Source organism: Stegastes partitus, unplaced genomic scaffold (assembly GCF_000690725.1).
Source record: "Stegastes partitus isolate 25-593 unplaced genomic scaffold, Stegastes_partitus-1.0.2 Scaffold1538, whole genome shotgun sequence".
In the NCBI taxonomy this organism is placed as follows: domain Eukaryota; kingdom Metazoa; phylum Chordata; class Actinopteri; family Pomacentridae; genus Stegastes; species Stegastes partitus.
In genome coordinates, this window is record NW_007579269.1 from 24,216 (window position 1) to 50,207 (window position 25,992).

Genomic DNA, 25,992 nt, shown 5'->3' on the forward strand with positions numbered 1-25,992 from the left:
TATAAAAACATTCTAACTCACATATTCTATCCATCCTTGCACAGGATAAAAAGATAGATGATAAAGGTTCAGATTATAATCCACTTCATTTTGGTGACTTCTTACTGCATTACAGCTACGTGACAGCTTCAGCTTTAGCAAATTTAGGACATTAATGAACCAAAAAATTTAATAAAACAAAACTAAATTACAATATACTGAGCCCCAGTGGCCCAGCAGTGCATATAATAGCTGGAATTGCTATTATCTAATGTGAGGGCTCGTAAATGAAACTCACCTAAAGTCTGATTATGTCTTCCACCACTGGCTACAGTCGTAATTATGCAGGACTTTTCATGTGTAACAACTATTTAAGCTGGTTTATTAATTTTTGCTGCAGTAAAAGCAGCTGTAATATTACAATCCAACTTGTTATTAGCAGGGTTTCAAAACATGATTCCACTCTGCCCTGTTCTTTTCAAGCGGTTCCTTTAAGGAGGGTTTTGATTGGCTGTTTCAAGCCATGAAACTTGTGTGCAACTAATAATAAGCAGCTGCTACTGTACATTAGGCTAACTTCAGTCAAACAACAAGCTGAGCTAAAGATCTTACCACAGGCCCACATGTCAACAGGCTTGCCATAGGGATCTTTCCTCAGCACCTCTGGAGACAGGTAGCCTGGTGTCCCGGCAAAACCTGAAACAAACACACACAAAAACATTAAACTTGGCCACGTCCTGAATATAGAGGTTCATCAAAAGCTTGTTAGGACTGTCTCCTAAAAGGCAAGCATTTCACTGTAGCGAAGGATCAGTGGTCCCATAAATTTAGGTTTATGAGCCGAGGTTAACAAGCTCCAAGAAAGGAAAACACCACTTTGCGGGTATGTAGTTTGGCTCACGACCAGCCTACTTTTAAAGCAGCCTCAAAGTACCAGTAGACCCTTTGGGCAATGAGACGTCGCACCACTAGTAGTAAAGTCAGAACACAAAGTGAACTGGTTCCAGATGGAAGCTGGTGCTGGGGGAATAGACTAATTACTTCTCTGTTCTGCAGGGAATAGTGAGAGAGAAATAGGCCTGATACCCATCCAAATCAAACTAGAGATAAGAGCCGAGAGCACTGGCACACCTACTCCCTTTAGATAGGTGGATAAATGACAGAATGGCACAGTTGTAGATTTTCGTTTGATTTAGATGTTTAAAGAAACACAAAACCGGGACAAAAATGTAGTTGGTCTATTTCATGTTTCTTTAATGAGCTTTCCTGAAAGCAGGTGACAACAGAGACAGAGAAGAAGTGCATAATTGTTACACTGTCTTGTGAGGGAAGACGTCTGAAATGGGTTTTGTGCATCGGTGAAATTGCTGAAAAAGATGCAAGCAAATAAAATACAAAAGAATCTAAAACATTGGCGTCAATATGGGTAGTTAAATTGTCTCAATGTGCATGTCAAAGTTTGGCTACATTAGAGAGTAAATGAACAGTTGTCTCTTGTAGTGAACATGAGGAAAATGTGCAGGTGTACAGAGCTGAGCCACTTTAACAAGCTGTTATTAACAAACTGTGGCTTGAAATTAGACACCACAGGACACCTTCAGATGTCTTGTAGAGTCCATGCAAGTCCCCATTAGGTTGGGCTTGTCATAATGTTTCGCTCATCAGTGTATATACTGTATATAACCAGCAGGATTTACAGCAAGACAACAATAAGGGCATAATTTCTGAACTACCAATGCAACTGGGCTTTGACATAAAGTATAAATCATACAGATGCTACAAACATAATGTAGATCTGTGATTAGAATTAAAAATTACTGAAACTAAAAATCAGTTTTTCACCCCAAGACAGTGAACTGGGACACTCGGGTCAACAAGTGTGTCAGCCAAATGTATATTTAAAAGCATTAAAAAAAACAAAAAAAACAAAAACCAAACTGAGGTGCCACAGAATCACATGACAGAAAGCAACAGAGAAAGTCGAGGGCACTCACCGAACCATGCCTGCTGGTCTCCCTGTACTTCAATGGCCAGGCCAAAATCTGCCAGTTTAACCGCCGCCCCCTTCAACTTGCTGGCTAGGAGCAAATTCTCCGGCTTTGGGTGAAGGAACACAGACAAAACCCGTCAGTGTGTCACACTAATTGATATCAGTTTAAAATGAAAATAAACATGACTGAGGTGAAGTGGTTTGGTTACTGGCAAGGAATGGGCTCCTAAACAACGGGAAGGGTCATTGTAGTGCACAATAACATTAAGGATTGATATCAGAATGCGGTTGAGCGTTTATCAGTTCAGACTAATATCTGAGCTAGAGGCCAAGTGTAACTGGTCTGCAGCCAAACAGATAAATATCTACTGGAGGAAAGCATGTCAGAGTCAGAGTCCAGCCTCGACACACAGAAAGCCACCAATGACTCATGTTGAGCCTGATTACATTCAGGTTCAGTCAGGGGCCATAGCTGACCTCAGCCCAGCAGCATGAGTGGATGTGTTAAACAAGATGCTGCAGGCGACGCTCAAATGGACTGTGCGAGCCCAGCTGGTGGACAGGGACTGGGTGGGGGGGAGGCAGACGGTGACTCATGCCAAAGCCCAGGAAATGTTAAGAGCGGAGAGGGGCTTCACGAAAAGGTTCGGAGTGGCTGAATAATGTATTTGCTGACATTTTCAAAAGCAGTTTCCTTGATGGAGCCAAGTAGGTAAAATTAGTCAAAATGACTGTGCTGTAATGTAGTAACAACAAAGGGGGAGGCTGCTGATGATTAAGCGGGAAGCTGCTTTTTATTCTGCAACAATTACACCCAGTTATTTTAATAGCACTGTGGACTTTGCATGTGCATTATGAAGGGCAAAGCAAGCTATAATCTATTCTAGTGCATGAATAAATTGTAATTCACTTATATACACTTGTATAGTTTTACTCTGACATAATGAATATACATTTGCACTTCCACTTCATTACTCACATTTGCGTGATACTCTGACTGATGCAAATGTCTCGAATGGGAAAGACACCAGCATCTGAGCTTCTGAGGTTTTAAATCATGAAAAATCCTCTATTATCTCTGAAAGTTGATATTAACTGCCCCCCTCGGTTGATGTCTAATACTTGTTGTCCTAATGTCTGCCTACTGGGGGTTTAGATTTTGCAATCTATCTAAATGAAGTTCTTCTATCTGATTTTTCTTGAGCAGCTCAATTTAACCAAAACGGTGTAAATGTTATTGCTTGAACAGCTTAACAAATGGAACATATTGTTTGTCCTCGAGGCAGTTTGGGGTATTGTAATTATACCTATGCCTGTTTGAGGAGTAAAACCTTTAAATGTTCATTGTAAATTTGCTAATTCCACAGTTTACATCCCTGTAGTTTCAATAGTTGTGCCACTAGTGATCTGTTTTACTTTGATTTAGTGTGCATATATGCAACACCGTCTTTGAGACAACACATTGACACTGATAAGACCACTCACAAATAAAGTGAAAAACGTCTTGACTGGTAAGTGAGCAGTCATTCAGGATATGTGAGAAATGTGCAGGTTTAAGAGCTGAGAGACTTGGACAAGGGCCAGATATTTATAGCTAGATGACAGGGTTGGAGCATCATCACGGATGGTGAAGTGTTTCCAATCAGCAGCAGTAGGTATCTACGGTAGTGGTCAGAGGATGGACAAACTCCAAACCAGTGACAAAGTGTTAGCAAATGTGCTTGAAAAAGTCTGGTCTGCTCCAGCATTTTCAACTATTCTAACATTAATGTCTCAGTGCCAGATACTTCATAGAGTCTTAACCGGAGATGGTTTGGATCATCAGTGTAAATACTACTAATTTGCAACAGAAAACTTACTTAATGTTGCTTAAATATGTTTTTTTCAACAGCATAAAGTTATAAAATAGCATCACATCCTAAATGGGAAAAACAATATCCAGCACTGTCCCATAACACTGATCCAGTTCTTACAAGTAAACATTGGTTGCTATGAACATTTCATTAAGTAGGAATCAGTTTGTGAAGTGATTTGGATACAAAAAAAAAAAAAGAGGCATTTTGGATTTATAATCTCAGAAGCTCACATCAGAGATGCGGAAACAAATTGAAAGAAAAGCCACATTAGGCTGTGTTATGGTAAACATTCAAATTTCATTGATCCCAAGATTTACTGAGGATTTCAAAAGTAGGAAACTTTTCTTGTTGGCTGCTGGCAGAAGCAGACACACAGCCAGTGCTGGGCAGTTACACCATTTGGGCTCCAACTGTCTCCGACTTCAATATTATATTTTGGAAACACTGTTGCTTACTGTACTTGGGTTCATCTGCCTTTTCAAAGCAACATGGACAAGAAGCTTTTTTTCCAGGTTCTCAGTCAGTCAGATAAATGACCTATCCACCTACGTCTGTTACATACATACTGAATATATATATATACATGCACACCTTCTTTTCTACTGTTAACGTAAGTGAAAATAAATGTATGTGAGAGCAGAAATAGAGCCAGAATGAATGACCCTGTACAGGTCTTCATATATTCCCCACACCTCAGATATACATACATTTCATTACTGTCTGTGCACTTCATTCCAAAAGGCATCAGTCATGTCATTGACTGAAGTCAATTGAAATCCATTTCATCAGTCAATGTTCATATTTCAAGGTTACTTGAGCAGTTAGTGGAGCATGTGTGAGTTCTAAATCGTGCAATCCCAGGGGGGCATGCTGTGGTAAGAGGGTGAGGAGGAGGAGGAGGAGGAGGAGGAGGAGGGGAAGGAAACTGGGAAGGTGAAAGTGAAAAGAGGAGAGAGGGAGGAGGTCGGGGTAAATGCATTCTTTGGCATCATGCAGTCATTGCAAACGCTTCCTGGAAACACTGGAACCACCACAATCCCAGCCCTGGAAAACAAACATGTCACCTGGGGGAGGCAAAAAGGAAGAAGAAGGGCAAGAGGAAGGAGGCAAAAGTTTTGAGTTTGATCATGTCAAGTAGCATCTACCCTTAGCTTACCTAAGCCTGATGCCTGCTGCGTTGCATCAAGACACACTAACCCTAAAACAAATGGTCCATTTCTGGTTTCCACATCTGTACATTTGAAAGATTCCATGTTATGCAGCTGCAGCCACCTTTTTTTTTTTTTCTTTTAAGCTTTTCATGTTCCTTCGCTCAAAAGCACTTGATTTTGCTGTCAAAGGGGCCAATTATGTTTTCAAAGTCACACATCAGGAACATGTCTGTATAGGCACGTGACCAATTGTAGTATTTATAGAAACGTGTGCCAGTCCGGCGCATGTGTTCAAGTTCGTACCTGTCATTAAAGGCAAGAACCACAACTCGGCCTTCTCACTCAAAGCCTTACATTGGCCATAATTTCTTAAAGGTGTGCTAAGAGGTAATCAAACAAACCTTCAGGTAGTCAAACTTATTAGAAAGAGAAAACTAATTATGACCCAGTTGATGCTAACATCCATTAACAGACCCAATTGTCCCGTTGAATTTAATGCATTGTGTCAGTGTGTCAGTTTTACCTCCAAATGTTCTTGCTTCGATCATTTGACTACACTGCTGGTTTGTTTACAACCTGTTTGACCGTCTGGCTGCTCTGACATGCCCTGCTGGACTTGACTTTGTTGTAGCAATGTCCCAATGTTTCCAAGACCTCACCAACACAACTAAAAGGTGGGAGAAGGTATTTCAGGTGACTCTGGTTCCAATCATTTTGTAAATGTTCTATGGCTCCCAGTGAGTGTTTTTTTTGTCTGTTTTGGTGGGTACGACGTGCTCCCAGTTGAAACATCAGTACAAAAGATGAAAAGCTGTCAGACAATGGCTGGTGCTTTCATTTAAAAAAATAAATGCATTTAAAAAAAATCTCTAACTACAAGCTTACTATAAATCATTCCATAAAAATTGTCTCCCGAGGTACATCTTGACAAAACTCATTCAATCAACAAGCTTTGAATTCAGCGACTGACAAGCTAAAGATTACCCTGTTTAGAGAAATTATCTGCTGATTCACATTCAGAGTCTGGGTCAGTCTGAGATGAATTCTGCAACTATGGAAGCATGTTTTGTTCACAACAATGAAGCCTTTTGAATAGGCCACTATTCTTCTTTGTGCCACTAAATGTTTTTCTTTCCAGCAGCCTGTTGGGAAGTGTGGCATTTAGAACAAAGCAGCATGCCAGACTGCCTTAAAACAACATGGTCTCTTTCAACTGAACTGAGCTGAAATCGCATCGTAAACATGTACGTTTTCTGCATAATCTAGATTCTCACGCACACTGGCAGTAACACAGAGGATATGAATGAGAGTAACATTTAAAATAGGAATACAGAGTTAGGAAAAACACGCAACACAACAAGGGGCTGCTCCTGCTTTACAACTCATTTAGATGAATATGATGTTAACTAATGGAAAATAGCCAATAATAAGTTGTTGCAAGTTCTACTTTAAAATATAAGACTGAAAGAGTGTTCCACATGGGCTGCATTCCTAGAAGACTTGATGACGCGCTTTCAAATCTGTTTTATTATTACTCAGATGGCGCCATATGGATGGTAGAGACCCCGTGTGCTTTAACGCCTCTTGATGCATCCCTGCTTTACAGATTTTTTTTTTTAATTTATTAACAGCTCACTAAGCCCGGAAAGCATTGAAGCAGCCTTTAAATACTACCTAGTGTGGCCTGCATATAAGGTTACAACAGCCACATACATGCAAACACAGTCAAACCTGCAGGGTGATGAAGACAAACAAATGCCCCGAAAACATTTTGCTGGATGCAGGATGTAAACACACTCACAAATACATGAGGAGCTTTCTGCATTTGTGTACAGCTCAAATCAGGTTGATCAGGATTTATGCTCGCGCCTTGCTGTTACTGTGTAATGGCTGTAATTGGATTCTATCTAATACAGTGAGGCCTAAACTAGATAGAATTACTGGCCTGCTAAACCAGCCTAAGGTGGAGGGGGGGGTTCTGCTTCAGTCTGGAAGACTACTGCAGTTCCTGACAAATGCACACACTTGCTGCCAAAAATCTGCACAAACAACTTTCCCACAGGTCGTAATGTCTTTATCTCAAATGGGATATCCCGCATTATCTTACATCAACACATTACTGCGATTTTCCAGAAGACAGCAGGAGGGAGAGATGTGAGAAATGAGGGCCAACGGAACAAGAAAAGAAAGAGAACTAGGTGACAAATGAAAGGAAAAAATGAAACTGGACAGATTTAATGCTTCTTTTCATCTCAACATCGATAAAAATCCACAGGACAGATGGACGCAATCTATGGTGTTTGTCTGGTTTGAGTTCTGGTGACTTCAAAGATTAGAATTATTGATTACAATAATTCCCGCGCTCAATAAACCATCCACTGAGTCCTGCTCCCACGTATGTTAACATCTGCTTTTGTCATTTCTCTGACAAACTCATTTATTTAGGGGTTTCCCTTCATTTTTTGTTTCTTGGTTTGTGCTTGATCGTGCAGCCTCACCATCAATAATATTAACGTGAACAGAAGAAGAAACCCAGAGTCACAAGGTCAGGGGAGGTGGAGGGAAGCACGAAATCAGCATATTGCTCAGGCTCCTACTACTGAGTGTTTGTATTACTGATTAAAGTGATGATCTTCCTAATTATCATGGTCAATCATGCTTTATTAAAAGTAAAAATGATCACAAATGCACAACACAATTTCCAAAAACCTGTCTTCAACAGTCTAAAATCTGTGACAAAAACCAGACCTCATCTTTAAATCCACTTTCAAAATCTACCTCATAGTCTTTCTGACCTGGTTTAAGTGCCGTAATGCTACCTGTGGGCATCAGGGATCAGATGTCGTTTGTGTCATTCAGTCTCTTGCACAAGGTTCTTACTGTTTTAAGTAATGTAATCTTCCTCCATGGGTGGGTCTTCTCTTTAGTCCATTGGCACTCATTTTTTTGAACAAGTGTTGAGTACTTGTGACAAAATCTGGTTAAATGCTCTGACAGTCCAACTGTGTAAAGGAGTCACGTGGATGCTTCTTTTGGTCCCCATTGCGCTGGCAAAGTTGAACTTGAACTGAAAGTGGTTGCTTCAACAGTATAATGAGCCTAAACACATAAGCAAATCCCCTGAGGCATGGCTCAAAAACAAGAAATGGAGATTATGGAATGGGCTAGTCAAGAAAAACATCAGATTTAAATGTTGTGGCAGCTTTTTAAACAAGTTTCTGAAACAAGGCTACCTGTTTTTGCACAGAATATTCCATCTATTTATTTTTTCTTATGTTTTCATCACCTTTATTCGCATCCAAAGAATCAATTATTTAGTTTTCCACATATAAAAAAGAAAAAGTCCAACACTTTGTCCATGTGACTTTACGTTTACCGTGACTGAGTTTCCCATAAAAGGAAAACTACACAAATTTTGCACATAAAGTATGTTTCTAAGTGTTTGGAAATAGATGTGCACATGTGGAAAAGGCTTTTCATATCTCCAGAGGGAGCTGAGTGAAAAATGTCCTCCAGTAATATCACTTGAGTCAGCATCAGTGGGGGATGAAGAACTTTAGTTGGGGAATGGAAAAATAAAATTAAATAAATAAAACCTGAGGATGTGAAGTTATGCTGCATTCTGGACAACATGGAAGGCCAAAATGTACGGTCTTCGAGTTGGAAAAAGTAGGATGAGTTCCATGGGAGTTCCAACTGGGATGTTAGCCACGACGAGCATAAGGTTCTGTGGTTTCTGACTGAAGTGTTCAAGTTGCTTTGTGTGTCACCAGGTTTTAACAATGAAGAAGAACAGATGGACTAATTCTTTTAACAAATTCTTTTCTGTCACAGCAGAGGAACAACAAATCAGTGGAGTGTTCTGAAGCTGAGATTGTGTCGTCATGCATTCTGATCCCATGGTAAAAAAATAAAAACAAAACTGCCAAAAGAGGCTAAAGGGCAGCCTCTCCTGGTGCAAAAACAAACGCAGAAATTGTAGCAGTTCAAAAGCAGGCCTGCATTTGCCTTTACTGCCTCACAAAAGTTCTAATGTTTGACGCCAGCACGCAATAAATCCACGTGTCTAGACTCTTCATATAAACTATAGAGCTTTACAAGAACTTTATAAAGTCAGCTATGTATCGCTTTTTGGGGTGTACGAGTGTATTTTGGACAATCACTGTTTGGAGAAATGAAATCACATGAATACACACACGATGTGGGCTTCTTTCCACAGTGTGTCTGCTCTGCAGCTTGCTTATTTGTTTTGGTTGTATTTGTTTGCCTTTGTGTTTCTTCAGTGAGCCGTGGCGGCTGCCTGGCAACAGCCAATCGGAGCGCAGAGAGAGGGTAGTCGACGAATGCAAAATGCGAGCTTATTATTGCTGAAGGTAAACCAAACCTTAGACACACCCGGCTCATTTGATTGGCAAATTAAAGCTTTGAACCACAGTGACAAAAAGCAGCATTAGAGGTGAAAAGAGAGACCGCTGTGGATGTAATGTTTACTAATGTCCAAACTCCAAGAACATTTCATCATGTAAAAAGCCACTTAAATGCAATCAAACCATCTGAGGCTATGACCCCTATGCTGTGTATAATCTTAAACATCAAACAATATCATGGTCCGGTTAAAAAATATCTCAATCATAAGGGACTGCTTCATTACTAGAAGCAGGGAATCTTCCGTAGATACTCATAAAAATGCACCGCAGCACTGTTATGAGCAATTGGAGAAGCTTAATATGAAAATAACATCTCTAAAGAAAATAAATAAATAAATAAATGATGAAATCCAGCCATAATAATGAAGTGACAAGAGTAAGAAAAGTCATTTGATGTGATCAAAACTTTAAAAAAAAAAATAAATCAGGAAAAAATGACTCAAACCAGGAGAAAACCATCGTGGACATAAGGATCTGACAGACCAGGTCACCTTCAACGAACTTCAAAGAACAGGGCCCCCACAAATTACAGACCTGAGGGCCCATGGCAAAGGTTTTTCTCAAATGCAGTACGCGCTGCTATTTATAGCTGCAAAGTGGCTGGAGGGCCGCCAGTCTTATTTTCAGGTCCAATAACACTTTTCTGTAGGAGGCTAGTGGACCGCCTGCTTCCATTATAGTCAATCAAAAGCATGACGACAGAAGGTGTAACGTCGGCAAGTGAAGTGGGAAAGTGCTTTACAAGTTCTAAACTGGTTGAGGAGAGTCCATCAGTGTGGGTGTGGAAGAGGAAAAAAAAAAAAAACAAATACAGCGGACAGTCGTGGTAGGAGGCCACAGGACAAAGAGGTGTTTTTTTGGTCTTCACTGAGTGTCTACTTACCTTGAGGTCGCGGTGGACCACACCCATCTGGTGGCAGTGGAGCACAGCTTCTAGGATCTGCTGAATGCAATGACTGCATGCAAACACCAGGGGGCCATGGGTTAGTGACAAGCTACCACTCACTATCTGTGGCTGTGAGCTCGCTTTGACACTCGGAGAGTTGCTGGCCGTGTTGTTGGGGAGAGAGAGCGTGGTAATGTGGCGGCTAACGGGCCCAGAGGCTATAATTAGGGGTAGTTTGGTAAAATGGGCCATTTACTCAATGGCATTCTTTTGGTTTGTTGCAACAGTCACACACTGTTTTCTGTGAAGGATCCAGGGAGGAGGGAAAAAAAAAAATGGAGACGTAATTTCGTCATCGTCCTCGCCTCACACACACGGCCAATTCTCTGCCCGAGTCCCAAAACAGAAGTGGTGTTAGATCCTGGCCGACTGGAGGCAGGACCCTGGGAGGAGGGAGGCACGGGAGCTGAAGGAAGGTGTGGTTTGAAATCTGTCACTGGTTCATGTGTATGTGTTGTTCACGCCTGCCAAAAGTGTGCTGTGTTGTAGCAAACTGGAATTTATTAAAGCTGCACTTTCTGTAAAATTGATGTCCTAAAAGACTCCTTCAGACACCTCTTCAACTTCACTGAACATGATTGTTTTTAGGTCAAAGTTGCAATTACATGATGGGAAATGTATTGACATGCTGTAACAAAAAGCAAAGGTTTAGTAATTTGGATATTAAAACAAATGAAGTTGGCCAATTTCATCAGCATTAGCTAGTTTATATTGATTCCATCAGCCAAAAACTACTAAATAAGACTTGAAGTAGTCGGGTAGATAAGTTCGGGGATTCAAGGTTTTTTATTTTATTTTTACAATTCTCTACATTTCCGAACAAAACTGGAGACATCAGATCCATGAATGACACAAATGGATGTATATATTAAACTTAAAGTGTTAAATAAACCAAACATGTTTGTACTTTAGAGTCAAATTTTTGGAATTTTTCTTTTAGTGTTGCTCTTTGTTTAGTTCAGTGGTTCTTGTCAGAATACCATGAATGTGGTCAATACCAACTGCAGCTAATAAAATATGAAACAAGCTGTTTTTTAAAACTTCTTTATTTAATGTGATCGGTGTTATTTCATCGCTCTGATGTCTTTAGTATTGTTTCACTATGAAAAAAGGAAAATGATCAGATATTGGCTGTGAAGTATCATGGAGGATGTTCGTTTTCCTGACTCAATAATTTGCGAACAGAAATTAATGGAACAAATAGATATATATATATAGGTATATAGTTTGCTTTAGGAAAAGTAATTTTCTAATCTCTTGTTTTAATTAGTGTTTTTCAATTTGTGCATAGATTTAAAAAAGAAAAAAAAATGGAATAGCAAAGAAAGTTTTTATACCTGTCTGAGGTGGAACAGTCAATGTGAGTGAATAAATATAAAGTGATAATGAAACTTAAGGGGAGAGCTGTGTGGGCGGTAAGGGGACTGTAACCTTCCTCATAATAATACTTCATAGAAAAAAATAAAACCTCTGTGTGATATTTCTGACTGATGGTATTAATTAAGCCATCTCACTGCAGTCTCTTCTTTTTTTTAACAGTTTAACGGCATCAGACTGAAAAACTGGCACTAAAGGTTATTTATGCCAATGTATTAACCAACCAATCACAGTAGCGGATGGAGGTGCTTGTTAGTTTTCTTTTGCCAAATTTGGGGAAATACAATCACAATATGTGTTATTTTTCGATAGAGGCCTGGGTAATATTTTTAAGAAAAATGCTCCTCACAGTTTCTGCTGCTACATTAACTTGAAATAGTGTTAGTCGCAGAATGATAGAGTCTGGACTCAATATTCTATGAATTTGAATATTTAATATGTTGTTAAATTGTGCCACAAATGAAGTCTTGAGAGCCGTACTAATCTATGCACGCTTTTTTCTCCCCACTCCTGATGTACGTTTGTGACTATGTCTGATCTGAACATTTCTTTTGAACTATATTTATGGTAAACAAACAATTAAAAATAATCTCTCAAATAGCTGCAGAGTAGATAGAGTTGCATGAATTGTGTAAAAAGAATTTGATCAACTACAAACATGTTATTATCATGTTTTAATGAAGGATCCAAAACCATTTCATATATTATGTTGATGTAATGGTGCCAAGTGTTCATACGCTCTCACAGATCGAGAACCACAGGACGTCCTTCCTCCTCTGCCCCCTCCTCCTCCCCCAGGTCTCGGCCTCTCAGTGGCGGTGTCAGAGCATGGTTTTCGACAGATGCTACATGCACTTTGTGCCCTGGCATACAGGAGAGGCAGGCCATGATGAGATCTACCAGCCTCCTCCTGGGCACTACGCGGCCTACCGCCTCCTCTCCAGCCAACCTCCCCACGTGCTTTGCAGCAGGTTTATTTTACCTGCCAGGCAGCCATGTGCAAGGGTGACTGGTGGAGGAGGGGGTGTGGTTTTAGAGGAGGCGGCACTCGGTGAAAGGTTAATTAGTCGACTGATCAGGCAGTGGAGGAGCGAGGCAAGGTGCCGTAGGTGGGCAGGCCTGTGTTTTTTTTACTGTTACTGTCGTCACTTACTAACCTTTAGGTCCCTGTGCACTATGCCATTTATGTGGCAATGATTTACACTTTCTAGAATCTGCTGTATGCAGTGACTGTGGAGGAGAGAGAGACCAGGCCAGAAGCAAAAAGGAGAGGAAGAGGGAGAACAGGTAAATGTCAGGAAACAAAAGGAACAAGAACAGGCAGACAGAACACACCAAACACATGAAATAACACTTGATTGACAAAAGGAGAATTCTTGAAGGAATAGGTCAGCCTTCTGAGAAATACAATCATTTGCTTTCTTTTCTAGTGTGAGATGATATCAGCCTCATGTCTCCATGCAAAACAGGAGTCGGGAAGCGGTTTGTTTAGCTTAGCATAATGACTGGAAGGGAGACAGCTAGCCTGGCTCTGCCCAAAGTTCAAAAGTACACCTACCTCTAAAATCTTCTCAACTTGTGAGTTGCATTGTGGAACTAAATCTTTTGCATAATTTGTGGAGTGTCTCCGTCTAAAGCACAATACGGCAGGTGAAGCCAGTGAATGCAGGTTTTGGAGACACACTGGAACCAAACTCAGATACCTAACCGTGATGATGAAACGCCATAAAGCTGCACAGTCGCCATACCAAGCTGTTGTACCAAAATTATAAGAATTTCCAAAATTCTATTCTGTCTAACAAGCGCATTACAACATGACTTTTAGGGGTGTTTGTGGATATATTTTTTGACCCTTTGGACAGATCCAGGCTAGCGGTTTTCTCCTGCTTCCAGTCTTTACGCTAAGCCAAACTACTTAACACACATGAGATCAATGCCGATCTTCTCCTGTCAATCTTGGAAAGAAAGCCAACTGCTGAACTGTTCCTTCAGGCTAATTACCAAGTAGAGAATAATACAAAAGGACACATGCATGTTCTTTTCATGTAAAACTTATTTTCATATGTCACCTTTAAAACCATTTTTACAAATCAACAAAATCCACAACAAAACAGAATCCAGACCCTTGTCATCTAATCTCATTGTTGGCATTAATAAACTTCAGAGCAAAAACAACTTTTGATGACAAAGTCGAACTTTAATCTGACTGAATGGGGGAGAAGTTATTAAAAAAAAAACCTGACTGTTAAAACAAGTTCTACTGAGAAAGCTTTAGAATCAAGCTGCTTCACATTATAAAACTGGACAGACAGGGTTCTTTTTTGAGTGGATTTTTTAATGAATAAGACTGAAGCTGAAATTGAGAAAAGTGGGTCCATAATCAAAGGCAAAACAAGAAAGGTACAAAGAGAGGTTTTGGGCATAAAAGGCACATAAAAGGCGGAGCAATAGGAAACATTTGTTCTGCTCTGCTGTATCCACTGCATAAGGATTACCTGTAGTGTATATGTGGAGGTGCCGACATTAACATTCACACTGACAGGCTGGTGATTTCATGATTTAAGTATTTGCAGTGGGCTTGAATGTGCCTTTAGTGCCAAAGGAGACTAACTCACACCACATTTATACAGTATATTCAGAAAAAAATCACATCGTATCGTATAAGCACCCTGACAGAAATGACACTGACCTGGCATCAGCTTCACTGTAGTACTCCCTGGCAACAATGTCCTCAAACAGCTCACCACCGGTAACTCTGCAGAGGGAAGATGAAGTGACAGTCAAAAAGCCAGTGAGGGTGAAAGAAGTGGAAAGAAAATCTGGAGGTGAACTGTATAATCTGATGTTCATTCCTGTGTCTGGGGGGAAAGCTTGATAATTGTGCACAATCTCATCGAGAAAAAGCTTTTCAGAACAACTGGGACCAAAAAAAAGATGTTTTGCTTTTGCACCTAAATGCTGAAATGACTACAATTATATATTTCAGCGCATACGATTATTCGCTACATGGATATTGTTTATTCAGCTGGAAGGAATTTCCATGTCTTTCCATGATTCAAACCCAGAGAGCTTTTCCAAGTAACACAGATGGGAATATCTATAATTGAATAGACATGCAGTAATAATAGAGCACTATGCATCATGCTGTGATTGAGCCTTTGGATCTCAGAGAGAGACAAGTTCATGTGCAGCATATATCAATCCAAGTAAAATAGCAGAACCCAAGAGGAAACTGGAGCATACAGCGTTTCCTTTTATTACATTTTATTATTAGGTGCAAAGATTTTTATATTGCTACGAAATAAAAGGGAAAGTCCACCACTTTTACACATAAGGATCAGGTTACTCATCATGAAGAGTGCTTCTCAACGTGGGCTGTCTAATGTCTTCTGGCAGAAAATAACTACGCCACAGTTCTTATTGGGGCAGTGTATAAAAGAAGTCCTTGTTCCAAACTAGTAGCGTGGACATTTAGCAGACAGGAAGGGTGTAATGAACAAACACTGTCAAGCTGTTTAATGTAATTACACTGTAATTACACCACGACCCCTCCTATACCAATGTTGGAAATGCATCACTAGAATGTCTTTACAACTTGCATAAAACTGAAAACAGTAACCCAAACTCGTACGTCGAATAAGAACAGGAAAAGCAGCAAACACGCCATGACATGCCAGCTTTCCACCGCTTGACATATATGTTCACCCACAACTTGCAGTAATGGTACAGTGGAAAGTTACATCATGCAATCCCATGTCTGAGGTGTACCTTCGTGGGAAATGTAGCCATTTAGTCTGCCTTGTTGTTGTCAGTTAGGTCTGCATCGTTGCATCCTGTTGTGTGCCATCCTTCTAAATATAGCCATAGCAGTGTAATTACCAGTTGTTCCCATCAACACCGGGAAAGGTGAATTCTTGTGAAAGCTGTGATACACAGTTCTTGTTAAGAGTCACTGCTGCTTTACAATATGTATTTTACGATTACGTACATTGTAAAACACAGAAGACATTAAAGCTACAACACAAATGGACTTACATAGCGAGAATAAAGATTCAGCCTCCATCTTCATGTCTGTAAGTAATGATGGACGGTTTTTCTCTTGACTTTGTCGAGCGGTTCTTGATGTAATATAGATTAAAGTAGTAGCTGAATAAACGCAGTAGACGCTATCTGGACACAACACAGCTCATGGTTAGGAAGAAATTCCACCAACCGACTTTTGACGAGGCTCACCTGTTAACTGCAAACAATTCCAGGCAACGACCTCATAAAATTGTGTTTGACTTGGCACTAACAACAATAAAAGTGCTGATAAAGGCAAGTAAACAATGATGTTTCACGCCAGCCAAAGTGCATTGTTAAATGTAATTAAACACTAAAACAATACACTGCCATACTGAACACCACTGTCATTGTAACACCTGAATGTCTAAGTATGCACTTTAATACACTTTGTTCAAATTAGACACCTGTATAAAAATCATGAACAGTGTTTTTAGCAATCTGCTTTCTACATGGTCTGTTGAGGAAATGACGCTAAAATATTCGTCTTTCTGTTTAGTTTTATTTCAATTGATGAAGACAGCGAGAATCTCTTGCAGAAGAAGCAGCAAAAGAAGTATTTATTTCCACTTGACAAGAATGCAGAATTATTTAATGTAACATTTGACTGTTTTTATAAAACATATCTACCTTCCTCTACACATTAAGCCTCTGTTCCGAGGCTTCATTTTAGCGTAGTTACGAATATCAATGTGATTTTTGAATTGAGGTTTGGATGAGGCTTTTTTTCTATGTTGAACAGAACCTCTCGCTTTCTACAGGTTGGTGTAGTTTTCGCCAAACCAGGTCCTGGACGTGATTTTGTCGTGTGTTTTCTTATAAGTTGGAGGTCTTTGAAGAACAGGAAGGAAAGAAAACTTACAGATGATTTTATGCAACTGTTTTCACAGGCGGACTAGCATTAACTGTGGCTTCTAAGCTAATATCCATGTGTGAAATTAGTTTAGTTGCTCTTTAAAGTGTTGAGTGAATTTTAAAGTGGGCCAGTGGGACAGTCCCTGCAAAACATGGTGAATTATTTGCAGGATATTGAAAGGCGAAACCTTTTTCCATGGCCTGTGGAAAACATTACAGCCACAAGCCTCTGGAGGTTTCCTTATTTAAGTTTCATTTAACTTCATGCGGCTCTGGTGTTGAGACGTATTCAGTTGTAAAAAAAGAGGTCTGCCGGTTTACAGTGTTATTGTTGGCGCGCTTCAGACAGCTAGGAAGTGACCCGTACATCGAGTGTATCACGACCCAGCTTGTTCTTCTAATCTCCTGCATTTCACTTCACTCAAAAAAATATGAAATTAAAATCAAGTGCATGGTTTATTTACTCCAACCAGCCTTGTTATGTCGAGTCATCCTTCCTTCCAGGCAGGTTTTCCATTAAGGGAAAATGCTTTACGCCAAGCAAGGAACACCCTCTGTTCTTTTTTTTATTGCTCTTAGTCAAATTAAACGCAGTGTTTAAAATAAATTCGACGCCATTTCCTTTCTGGATGCCAGGTTGGACTGCAAACAGCAGCTGACAATACACAGGAGAGAAGAGGAATGAGGGAGACGGTGAGTTATGGAGGGTGAAGGGGAGGAGGGAGAGCGGCAGAGATTGAAAGGAAGGAAGGAAGATTAAATGGAGCGAGTGGGAAAGCCCTGGATGTTAGGCGTACAATAAAGGGACATTTCCACATTTCGAGCTCTAGGGTTTCCCGGACATTTCTTTGCATGATTACAAAAAAAAAGCCTTATTCATCTTGTAATGGTCTTTTTAGTAGCATCTCAAGGCTTTTTAGCTCTTCTGGAAACTGTCCTGCTACAGAGAGTATGACAACAATAGCAGTTACTACTTTTCCTTTACTTGAAATGTCAAGTTCTTCAGTGCGTCCACACATGTTCAAGGCTGAATCTGATCTCAAGTAATGCTAAGAACCCACTGAACAACCTTGACAACAAAGGCGTGCACAAAACGGTACTTTAAACTATATCCTCTCACAGGCTTCATGTTCCAGGAAACGAGGCAGACAGTCCATTTTACGCTTCATGAGAACAGATGACAATTCGAGAGGAAACGAAGCATCCAGCTCATGTTGACTAACAAGCTTGAAATTTGCTATTGTATGTCAGCTGGGAAGTATTCATTTCCCCTGGTTAATAGAGTGTTTCAACATCCCATTTGAAAAAAACCCAAAACTGAATCAGACTGAAATGATCGCATTACTGTAGAAGTAATCCATCAGTCTGGCTCTAATTTTTCAGATTTATTTCATTTCTACTTGCATCGGTCAGGAACCGTGACTTGCCTCCTAGTAAAACAAGCATCTGTTGTTTTCACACTTTGCTAAATCAGCTTAATCTCTACAAAACAAACAAGAAAAGAAACAGAGTGCTATATGTCTTCTCATCTAACCCTTGACAACAAAGTGTAAAGGCGTCGATGTAAAAACTGGTCCTTTAAGTAATCCTGCAATCCAACATTTGGATCCTTGTGATCTTTGGTATTGTACAGTTGACTTTAACTTGCATACAAGCAATACATAGGCAGTGTTTTGTTAGCAGTGGTGTTACAGAGTAAACACGATATCATTTAGCGTCATGTTGTTGACACTGACATAAGATTTTAAGCTCTTTCAAAGCCTTGATTTGCAAGCTGCCTTACAAACTGACTTTAGCAGTGCAACTTATCCTGTACGGATCTCTGTTCGACTTCTTATTTAGCAAGACATTTCGCAACATTTTCATAATAAAGTACATAAAGTAGTTTGAATAGTTTGGCTGCCAAAAAATGACATCAGAAATTTGGTAATTAGAAAAATGGCAATGAAATCCCACAATTCCTGATGTCAAATTCAACACACACATAAAAAAAAAAAATCAATCAACTGTATATATTTCAGCATAAGAATGTATTTTTAAAAATACTGCAGAACAATGTGTGCTAATACACCTTTACAATGTTCTATCTGACAAATACAAAGGTAGAGATAAAGATAATGTTTTCCTTTGTAACCATTGTGTGTGTGTGAAGCATTGATATACAAACTTAGATATCGAGTTTGCAATATAATGTGGGTTTGCAGACGTCATATTTGGGAGCTCAAGTAAATGGATACAGTATGCAATGAGAGATGCAGATTTCTTGACAAATTAACTGTAATTTTCATGACATTTGATTTGTTTTAAACGTGAAAAACTGAATATGATGCTGGTTACTGGATCTAATCAGCTGTATCTCAAAAAACTTTTTGAGCTACTTTTGAGAAATGAGTGATGACACTAGTGAGCACTATTTGGATCCAGAATGCTGTGGCCGAAGAGGGGAACATTTCCAACCTCCATTTACATCCCAAGTGTAATAACAAGTAGCTATTGAAAAAGTGAAGCCTTCATCCAAGAGTAGCACCGACTCTTCATCCACAGCCGTCAAACCCACGATGGCCTGCATTACCCAACTGTAGCAGGAGCTTTTACCAAAACAACAAAAGACCAAAAGGACAGCCAAAAACAGAAAATGTGCACACAGACAGGTCGAGCCTAATAAAAGGTGCTACATGAATTAGGACCAACTCTAGTCACAATTATTATGACATATTGTTTATGTATACAAACTTACATTGATGTAGAAGAGCTGGATGCAATGTCACCCAAGCTTTACAACATTGTCTATACTGGATATTGTATTTTTATATTTCCAAATAAATCTGCTCTAAGTGGCAAAATTATTACAATTTAATAACAAACAATGCTTGAAGCGTGTGACTGCAAACTGAGTATGAGATAACAGCAGCCGAAGATATGAAATATCGATTAAATATCTGGCGGTGATAACATTAAGCCTCGATGACACCCACTTTAGCTATAAATTAGTCATTTATTCAGCATGATATTTTGTGATAGCATGCTGGAGTTCTTACAAACAGGCTGCTCGGTGAAACAGAGGCAGCAGATGGCTTTTGATCAGATACAGATGAATGAAGTTATCTGCGTGCCACCTGTGTTAGCCAACATTACTATTCATTTACAGAGCTCCACGGTGTGACTATGATCCTGCACGACACACTCCATCCTGCTTGTATTTCATCTCGGTGTGTGTGTGTATGAATGATGCAGTCTGACGTATTTATGTGATGCTTCTGACTGGTGTGCGATGACGCCTCGGTGACAGGACATCTAATTAGGAGCTGTCAGGTTTCCAGCTCTCCTGAGTGTGAATCCCAGTGTGCTCTGCTCATGTTTAACCATGTGGATTTTACAGCGTGCGTCTGGAAGGTGCGCTAATGTGGCGTGCAAAAGTAAATAAATAAACTCACAAGTCAAAGACCAGATAGTGGAATCCTTCCTCTGATATGCTGTCATGGAGGCGCACTGTGAAGGAGGAGAAAAGAGAAATCAGTTTTGTCAAACACGTCTCCCATCCGTCAGGCCACCTGCCATCCTGGCAGCAGTAGGTAACGAATTATCAACACTTCATTTACTCGCAAATTGGAGCGCGGAACACCAGTGAACTGTTGTCCTCTCTCAGTGTGACATGGGGTTAAAAGTTTAAGGTGTCACCGTGGGTGGATTTAGTTTTCTCTAGCCAAAGTGTTTCAAACATATTTTTAGATCCGGTTTGATGCAGAGCAACTTACAGTAAATAATTAAAAGGAAAACAGATGTAACGTTATGAAACCTCTAGCAGCGTACTGTCATGTCAGCATCATGTCATATCTAATGTATTCAGGCAGAAATGGTGCATTTTGGTTTTATTGTTGGAGTTACAGGCAGTAAACAACATCCAGGTGTGCACTGGGGATGTCAGAAGATATGATCCTTCAGTACTAAGTGGATGGCAAATTCTGAAAATGTGTTTTTTTTAATGGTCCTTTAGGGAGTGGGGATGTTGCAGATACCCGAATACAACGACAACATGAGGCAAGGCAGCACTGCAGAGCATTACAAACAAAAGCAGGGAACACCTGTCTAAGCAGCTCAAAGACAGGCTTCTGGATTTGTACAATTTAACAAGTTTCAGTTGTTTACTCTGTATTGAGAGTGAAAGTGACATCTTGATGTCAGAACAGTATGACTTTTGAAGATTTATGCAAATATTTTTAGACTTAAGTTAACTTCATTTTAACTTTCAGATTAACTCATGAATGTAAATTAACTGTCATTTATTGGTTTCTGCAGAACTTTTTCAAGCATTTATTATGACAAACTCCTGAACAGGAAGTCAGAGTTCTTAAAAATTGGATGCTAGTCTAGCTGGACATTCTATCGTTATGTGGTCTAGTGGCTTTTTTCATATTCAGATACGACAATAAATTATTAAAAATATTCACTTTTCATTTTGGATCCAGCTGTGGACACACAATGCTGAAATATTTAAAATGTGCCTGTATTTAATAACATAGTCACACTAACAAGCCAGTAAATAAAATATTCTGAATGCGTTTATTCATTTGGAATGTAAAAGTGCAACATATCTCTGCTTTACCAATTTGCACAGGCCAGACTTAAGTTGTCCCCAACCAATCGTACATGATCGTATCTGATAACAGAAAGGATGAAGATTATTACAGCTTTCATAAGCAACATCTCGACTCAAACCCAGTGTCTGTCATTGCAGTTTGTAAAATATTACAACCCATACAGACATCCAGTCAGAGTCATAAAGGACGCCCTGATGTCAACATCATGGAGTCTTTCTAGGATCACATTAAGACACAGAAGACACCGAGAAAGACTAAACCAGAGGAAGTGTAGCAAGTTCTACGGCTTTAAAGGCCAAAGTTTGGTTTTTCTTTTCAGTTTGCTTTGTATGACGTTAAATGATAAATTATAACTATCCATGCACTATTTTTAAAGGCATCCTCGAGTCATGCTTGAGAACTAAAATATAACTGTATCATATAATGACACATTGATTTTAAATGTAATGCCGTGACCCACAGTTTTCCTGTGAGGTAATCAGCAGTGTTTTTGTATGAGACAGTGTGTGTAGCACCGATTACAAAGCACATATTTTTTTACCGATGTCTGATAAGATCCAGTGAAGTGTTACTACAATCCCTGTGGCAGTTACACACACACTAAAACACACTATTATAGGCAAACTCAACAGCATGCCTCTGCATTTGAATTGGCAAGCAGATGGTGCGCTCTGTAAATCACTCCTGCTGCTCTATTTTTAGCGCTCAGGTCTTCTGAATGAGCGTGGATGTCAGGGAATACGGCCGTCTCTTTCACTTCGTTGAACAAGGGCATGATGAAGGCAGCACAGTCCTAAGGACTCTGGCAGTGGTGAGGTTTAACTGTGCCAATTAGCGTCGCTGCAAAACGGACATGAAAAGACGTGGTGTGAAGTAACAAAGAGGGCCAAAGTGAGACGAACACGATGCCTCTGACGGAGACTGGAGAACCCACTGTACCGTGAGCTCATGGAGTTACGGAGGGTTTCTGGCAGCAAGACTGCCTGTTCCGACCTCTGGCTCACTTTGTGAAATGATGATGTCATTCTGAGCCATGCCGCTTTGGCAATACAGAAATGTATACCCAACTTATTAATGACAGAAATGGATAGAAAACCTACACTGAAACCTATGGGAAAGGGGGCGAAAGAGCAAGTTACTAGAACAGAAATAAGGCGTTTCAGATCATCAACATCTGCTGCAGGTTGTGAACATTACTTTTGCTAATCTTTGGGCTATTGTTAAATTATTTATTTTTTAATCTGGAAATGTTGGAAGCTGCATCAAAATGGTTTCAGTAAGGGATTATAAAAAAAGCTTTGGAATTGTTAACTACATATTGGTTTCATCTTTGCTGTCAAAACCTCCAGTCAGACTAGTATTTATGCTTAATTACCTTTTGGAGCGTTCATAATGTCGCTTTAACAGGTTTAGTGAGAGTCGTTGAAGAATTGATTCAGATTCCGTAACATAATGACTGATTTGGCTTCTTATCAGGTCAGCGCTGAATACAGCATGTGCTCGTTTCAGTATTTCCCTTGAATAAAAATGGACTCTGTAGGTAGGAGACTGATTGTACCGTGAATGTGTGTGACTGAGAAATAATGTGCTTGTGGAAAAAGCTCTTTCCGATTTCAGTGCTCAAGAAAGGTTAGGCAGACAGATCAGAGAGAGTTGGTAGGATGAAGAGATTTTTTAAAAAAGATTTCCCTGTGGGGATTCTCTGGCATCTCCGTTAGCTCATCTCCTGACTGACATCTGAGTGATGTATCGCCTAGACGACCGTAAAGGAACGAGGGCTTTCCCACAGCTGGATGCTGTGTGAACGGAATAGTAATGAGACCGGGGCTACCTGCTTCTAGACTAGTCGCTATCTGACGACAGACAGATCGGTCTCTAAGGGAGGGTGAATGTGTGAGCAGGTGAATAATGAGACTAACCAGAGACGAACTGCTGCCATCATTAATGTCACTACTTGCTTTTCTCAGGCACATACATCCTACTTCATATACTTGCTTGTGGATTTTCTATGCACCTGGAGGATTAAAATGTGGCGGTATAGCAGAACATCCTTGGCCAGAAACAGAATGTCCTATTTGTGAACTTTCTCTGTTGCACACCAAAATCAGATACTGTGGTGATGCTCACGGAGGTCACATTATTGTATCAGGCTATGTATTGACCGATATTTCTTTTTCAGGGGTTTGATATCGACAGCAATCATTAGCTATCATCATGTTTCGAACTGATTTGAGGTCAACTCTAGAATAGCCCAAATTTCATTCAGGATTAGTACCAGCCTCGCAGTCCGCCATGTTTTTTTTTTACTTTTTAGAGCTGCCTGCGCTAAATCTAAAATATCTTGAGCAAAGCACAGCAAATGTTCTGCCGTGGGCTGCAAGAGTGAGCACAAGAGTCTTCCTGCACTCCCAGCAACTGAGAAACTAAACACAATGTTAATGACTTTAATTATTGATGGCAATGTCACCACAACAATAGGAAAATCCTTAGTGCATTGCGCGGCTAATGTGGCCAACATGACCATCAGCTTTCCTACACGCCAGAGCTCTGTGGAAATTGTGAAGCTGAGGGACAATCAGAGAGAGTGGAAACTTTAAAAGCAATGTGAAACCAATAAAGTAGGACTGTGCGTGGGTCAATGTGTTTTCATGTCGTCTGCTGCGCTTCAGTGCAACCTAAACTCAACTCTGTCACGTTAGAGCTATTTTCAAGCTGCTGCTCTGCATCACTAAATTACTGATTTTATAACGGCAACATAGTCTAACAAACTCAACACACATGAGCTAAAGACAACAACTACGCAAGGAATTCTATACTTCCCTATTCTGTGGCATGTTAATTTGCTGAAAAGGGACACAATTTAGGACCTTTAAAGATTAGTTGCAGAAAAAGTTTCTTATGAGGTAATAACAGAAAAAATCTTATGTGTTGAAAAAAAATGTGTTTACAGCCTGACTGATACACCTGCAGGCTGACATTTAGTCCGTAAAGTTAAAACTAATTTACTTGTACTGGGGGGAAAGCAGGGCAGGCAGCTGTAGCTTTTACTAGAATTTTATCCTGTACGTGTGACTTGTTGTTTTTTGGGTTTTCTTCCCCCTAGTTTTAATTATTTTCATTTCAGTCAATATCGTATGGTGCATCTAACCTTGCTGTAATCTACCAGGTTTATTGTGAGGTCATGCATTCATTTGTTGCTTTTATAAATCAGTATCAGACTGAAAATCTTCTATCACTTGGAGTCTAAATGGTTCTGTCTTCATACTAAACCACTCAACCCCACGTGAAATAGAATAAATGTCTATTTAAAGACTTCTTATGTTGGCTGTTAATTAACCACCAATTAAAGCCGTCGCTGCGATGAAATTACCACGTTGCTCCTAAAGGCCTCGGTTCATGTTCTGGGAACAGACATGGAAACCCAAACCTCTGTCAGATAACACTCTCTGAACTGAACCCTCCTATTTCATGTGTTGAATAGTCAGTTCCAGACACCCTGACATTAACCCAGCAAACCAAATAACCGGCTTTCATCCAATCATTTGTCGCTGCCCTCCACCCCCATCTCCCACTGCGCCTCTCACGTTCCCGACAACAAAGAATCCAAAGGACCAAGGGACCAAATAACGAGTAACTGCCAGTTTTCAGTGCGTGGTGAAGTCATTATTGAGGTGGTAATTACAGTTGTTTGGCCTCTGTGGCTCCTGAGGCAAAGAGGGATGTGTGCATGGTGTGTTTGCATTATGGTGGTGGTGATGAGCTTTATTTGCTGACACAGCCATCGCACGTACAACAATATAGGATATCTTACCTCTCTTAACCACAATTATATGGCTTAAGGCACAACTTATTTGTTCGCATTTGCAGTTAGGAGTCTCTGTGCTCTCTAGCAAGTGTGTATCAGTTCAGCTGTGAGAACTTAAGTCTATTGATGTGCTCACATTATGGAGATTCATCTCCCATTTGGAGATAAGATGCTGGACCTGGGAGAGGATGCCAGTAAATATTAGAGAAAGGCATATAACTGTACCGGACACGGTTAAGGTATATTTCATTTCGACAAGTTGGCTATAAAGTTGTGTTTTTGCAGTTTTTCCTCATTCAAACTGAAGCTGCGAGTACAGTTGGATGATCTAATATCTTCCAAAATTCCCTTCTCCCACACATTTTCCTCGTCTGAACAGCGGGACTAAAGATAGCAGGTGTCGTGTTCATATCCTAAGCTCTTAAAAAGGCAAATTTGTCGTGTTCTTTGGAATACATAAATAAAATTGGCTTGATGTAACATTGTGATTTCCTTTAAAGTGACAGTACAAGTTAGCAGAATGTGGCCAATAACTCATGGTTCTAAATATGGTTGTTGATCAAACGGCCAAAATGCACAACAAGAAATGGCTGTAGAGTAAAGAATATACTCTGTCAAAGGCACTTTAGAAGACAATGTGAATCCAGTGTGCAGTATAAATATTTTAAAAATATGTTCCATACATCTACAAATCCCTCGTCAGATTAACCTTTGTATGTTTTGAAACACATATATTAGACATAACTCTTGAGAGGAAGGACAGAAAGAGATACTAGAATGGGATCACTAGTTACCAATGTTGGGATGCTTTAGCAGGCGGCAGATCCTGGCCTCTCGCTCCAACTTCTGGTGATCTGGAGGAAAAAAAAAAGAAAAGAACAGCACATCTGTTACATCTGTCTGCTGAGCACTCCTGAAATTCTTCAGACCTCTCCACAGAGTTTCC

At 40.0% G+C, this 25,992-nt stretch overlaps 1 protein-coding gene across 3 annotated transcripts in view; it reads right to left on the reverse strand.

Annotated features, from left to right (window-relative positions):
* The window catches only part of LOC103371184 (calcium/calmodulin-dependent protein kinase type II delta chain), a 98,539-nt gene that overhangs the window by 17,584 nt on the left and 54,963 nt on the right, over window positions 1-25,992 (reverse strand). For 2 of the 3 annotated variants that reach the window (XM_008300422.1, XM_008300421.1), the window contains exons 3-8: window positions 25,841-25,900; window positions 20,078-20,132; window positions 14,416-14,481; window positions 10,287-10,359; window positions 1,974-2,076; window positions 592-675 (exon numbers count right to left, since the gene is read on the reverse strand). In XM_008300422.1, the coding sequence (XP_008298644.1) occupies window positions 592-675; window positions 1,974-2,076; window positions 10,287-10,359; window positions 14,416-14,481; window positions 20,078-20,132; window positions 25,841-25,900 (441 nt within the window). Of the gene's footprint in view, window positions 1-591; window positions 676-1,973; window positions 2,077-10,286; window positions 10,360-12,883; window positions 12,957-14,415; window positions 14,482-20,077; window positions 20,133-25,840; window positions 25,901-25,992 lie in introns of all 3 variants that reach the window. The other variant, XM_008300423.1, reaches the window with a different exon arrangement.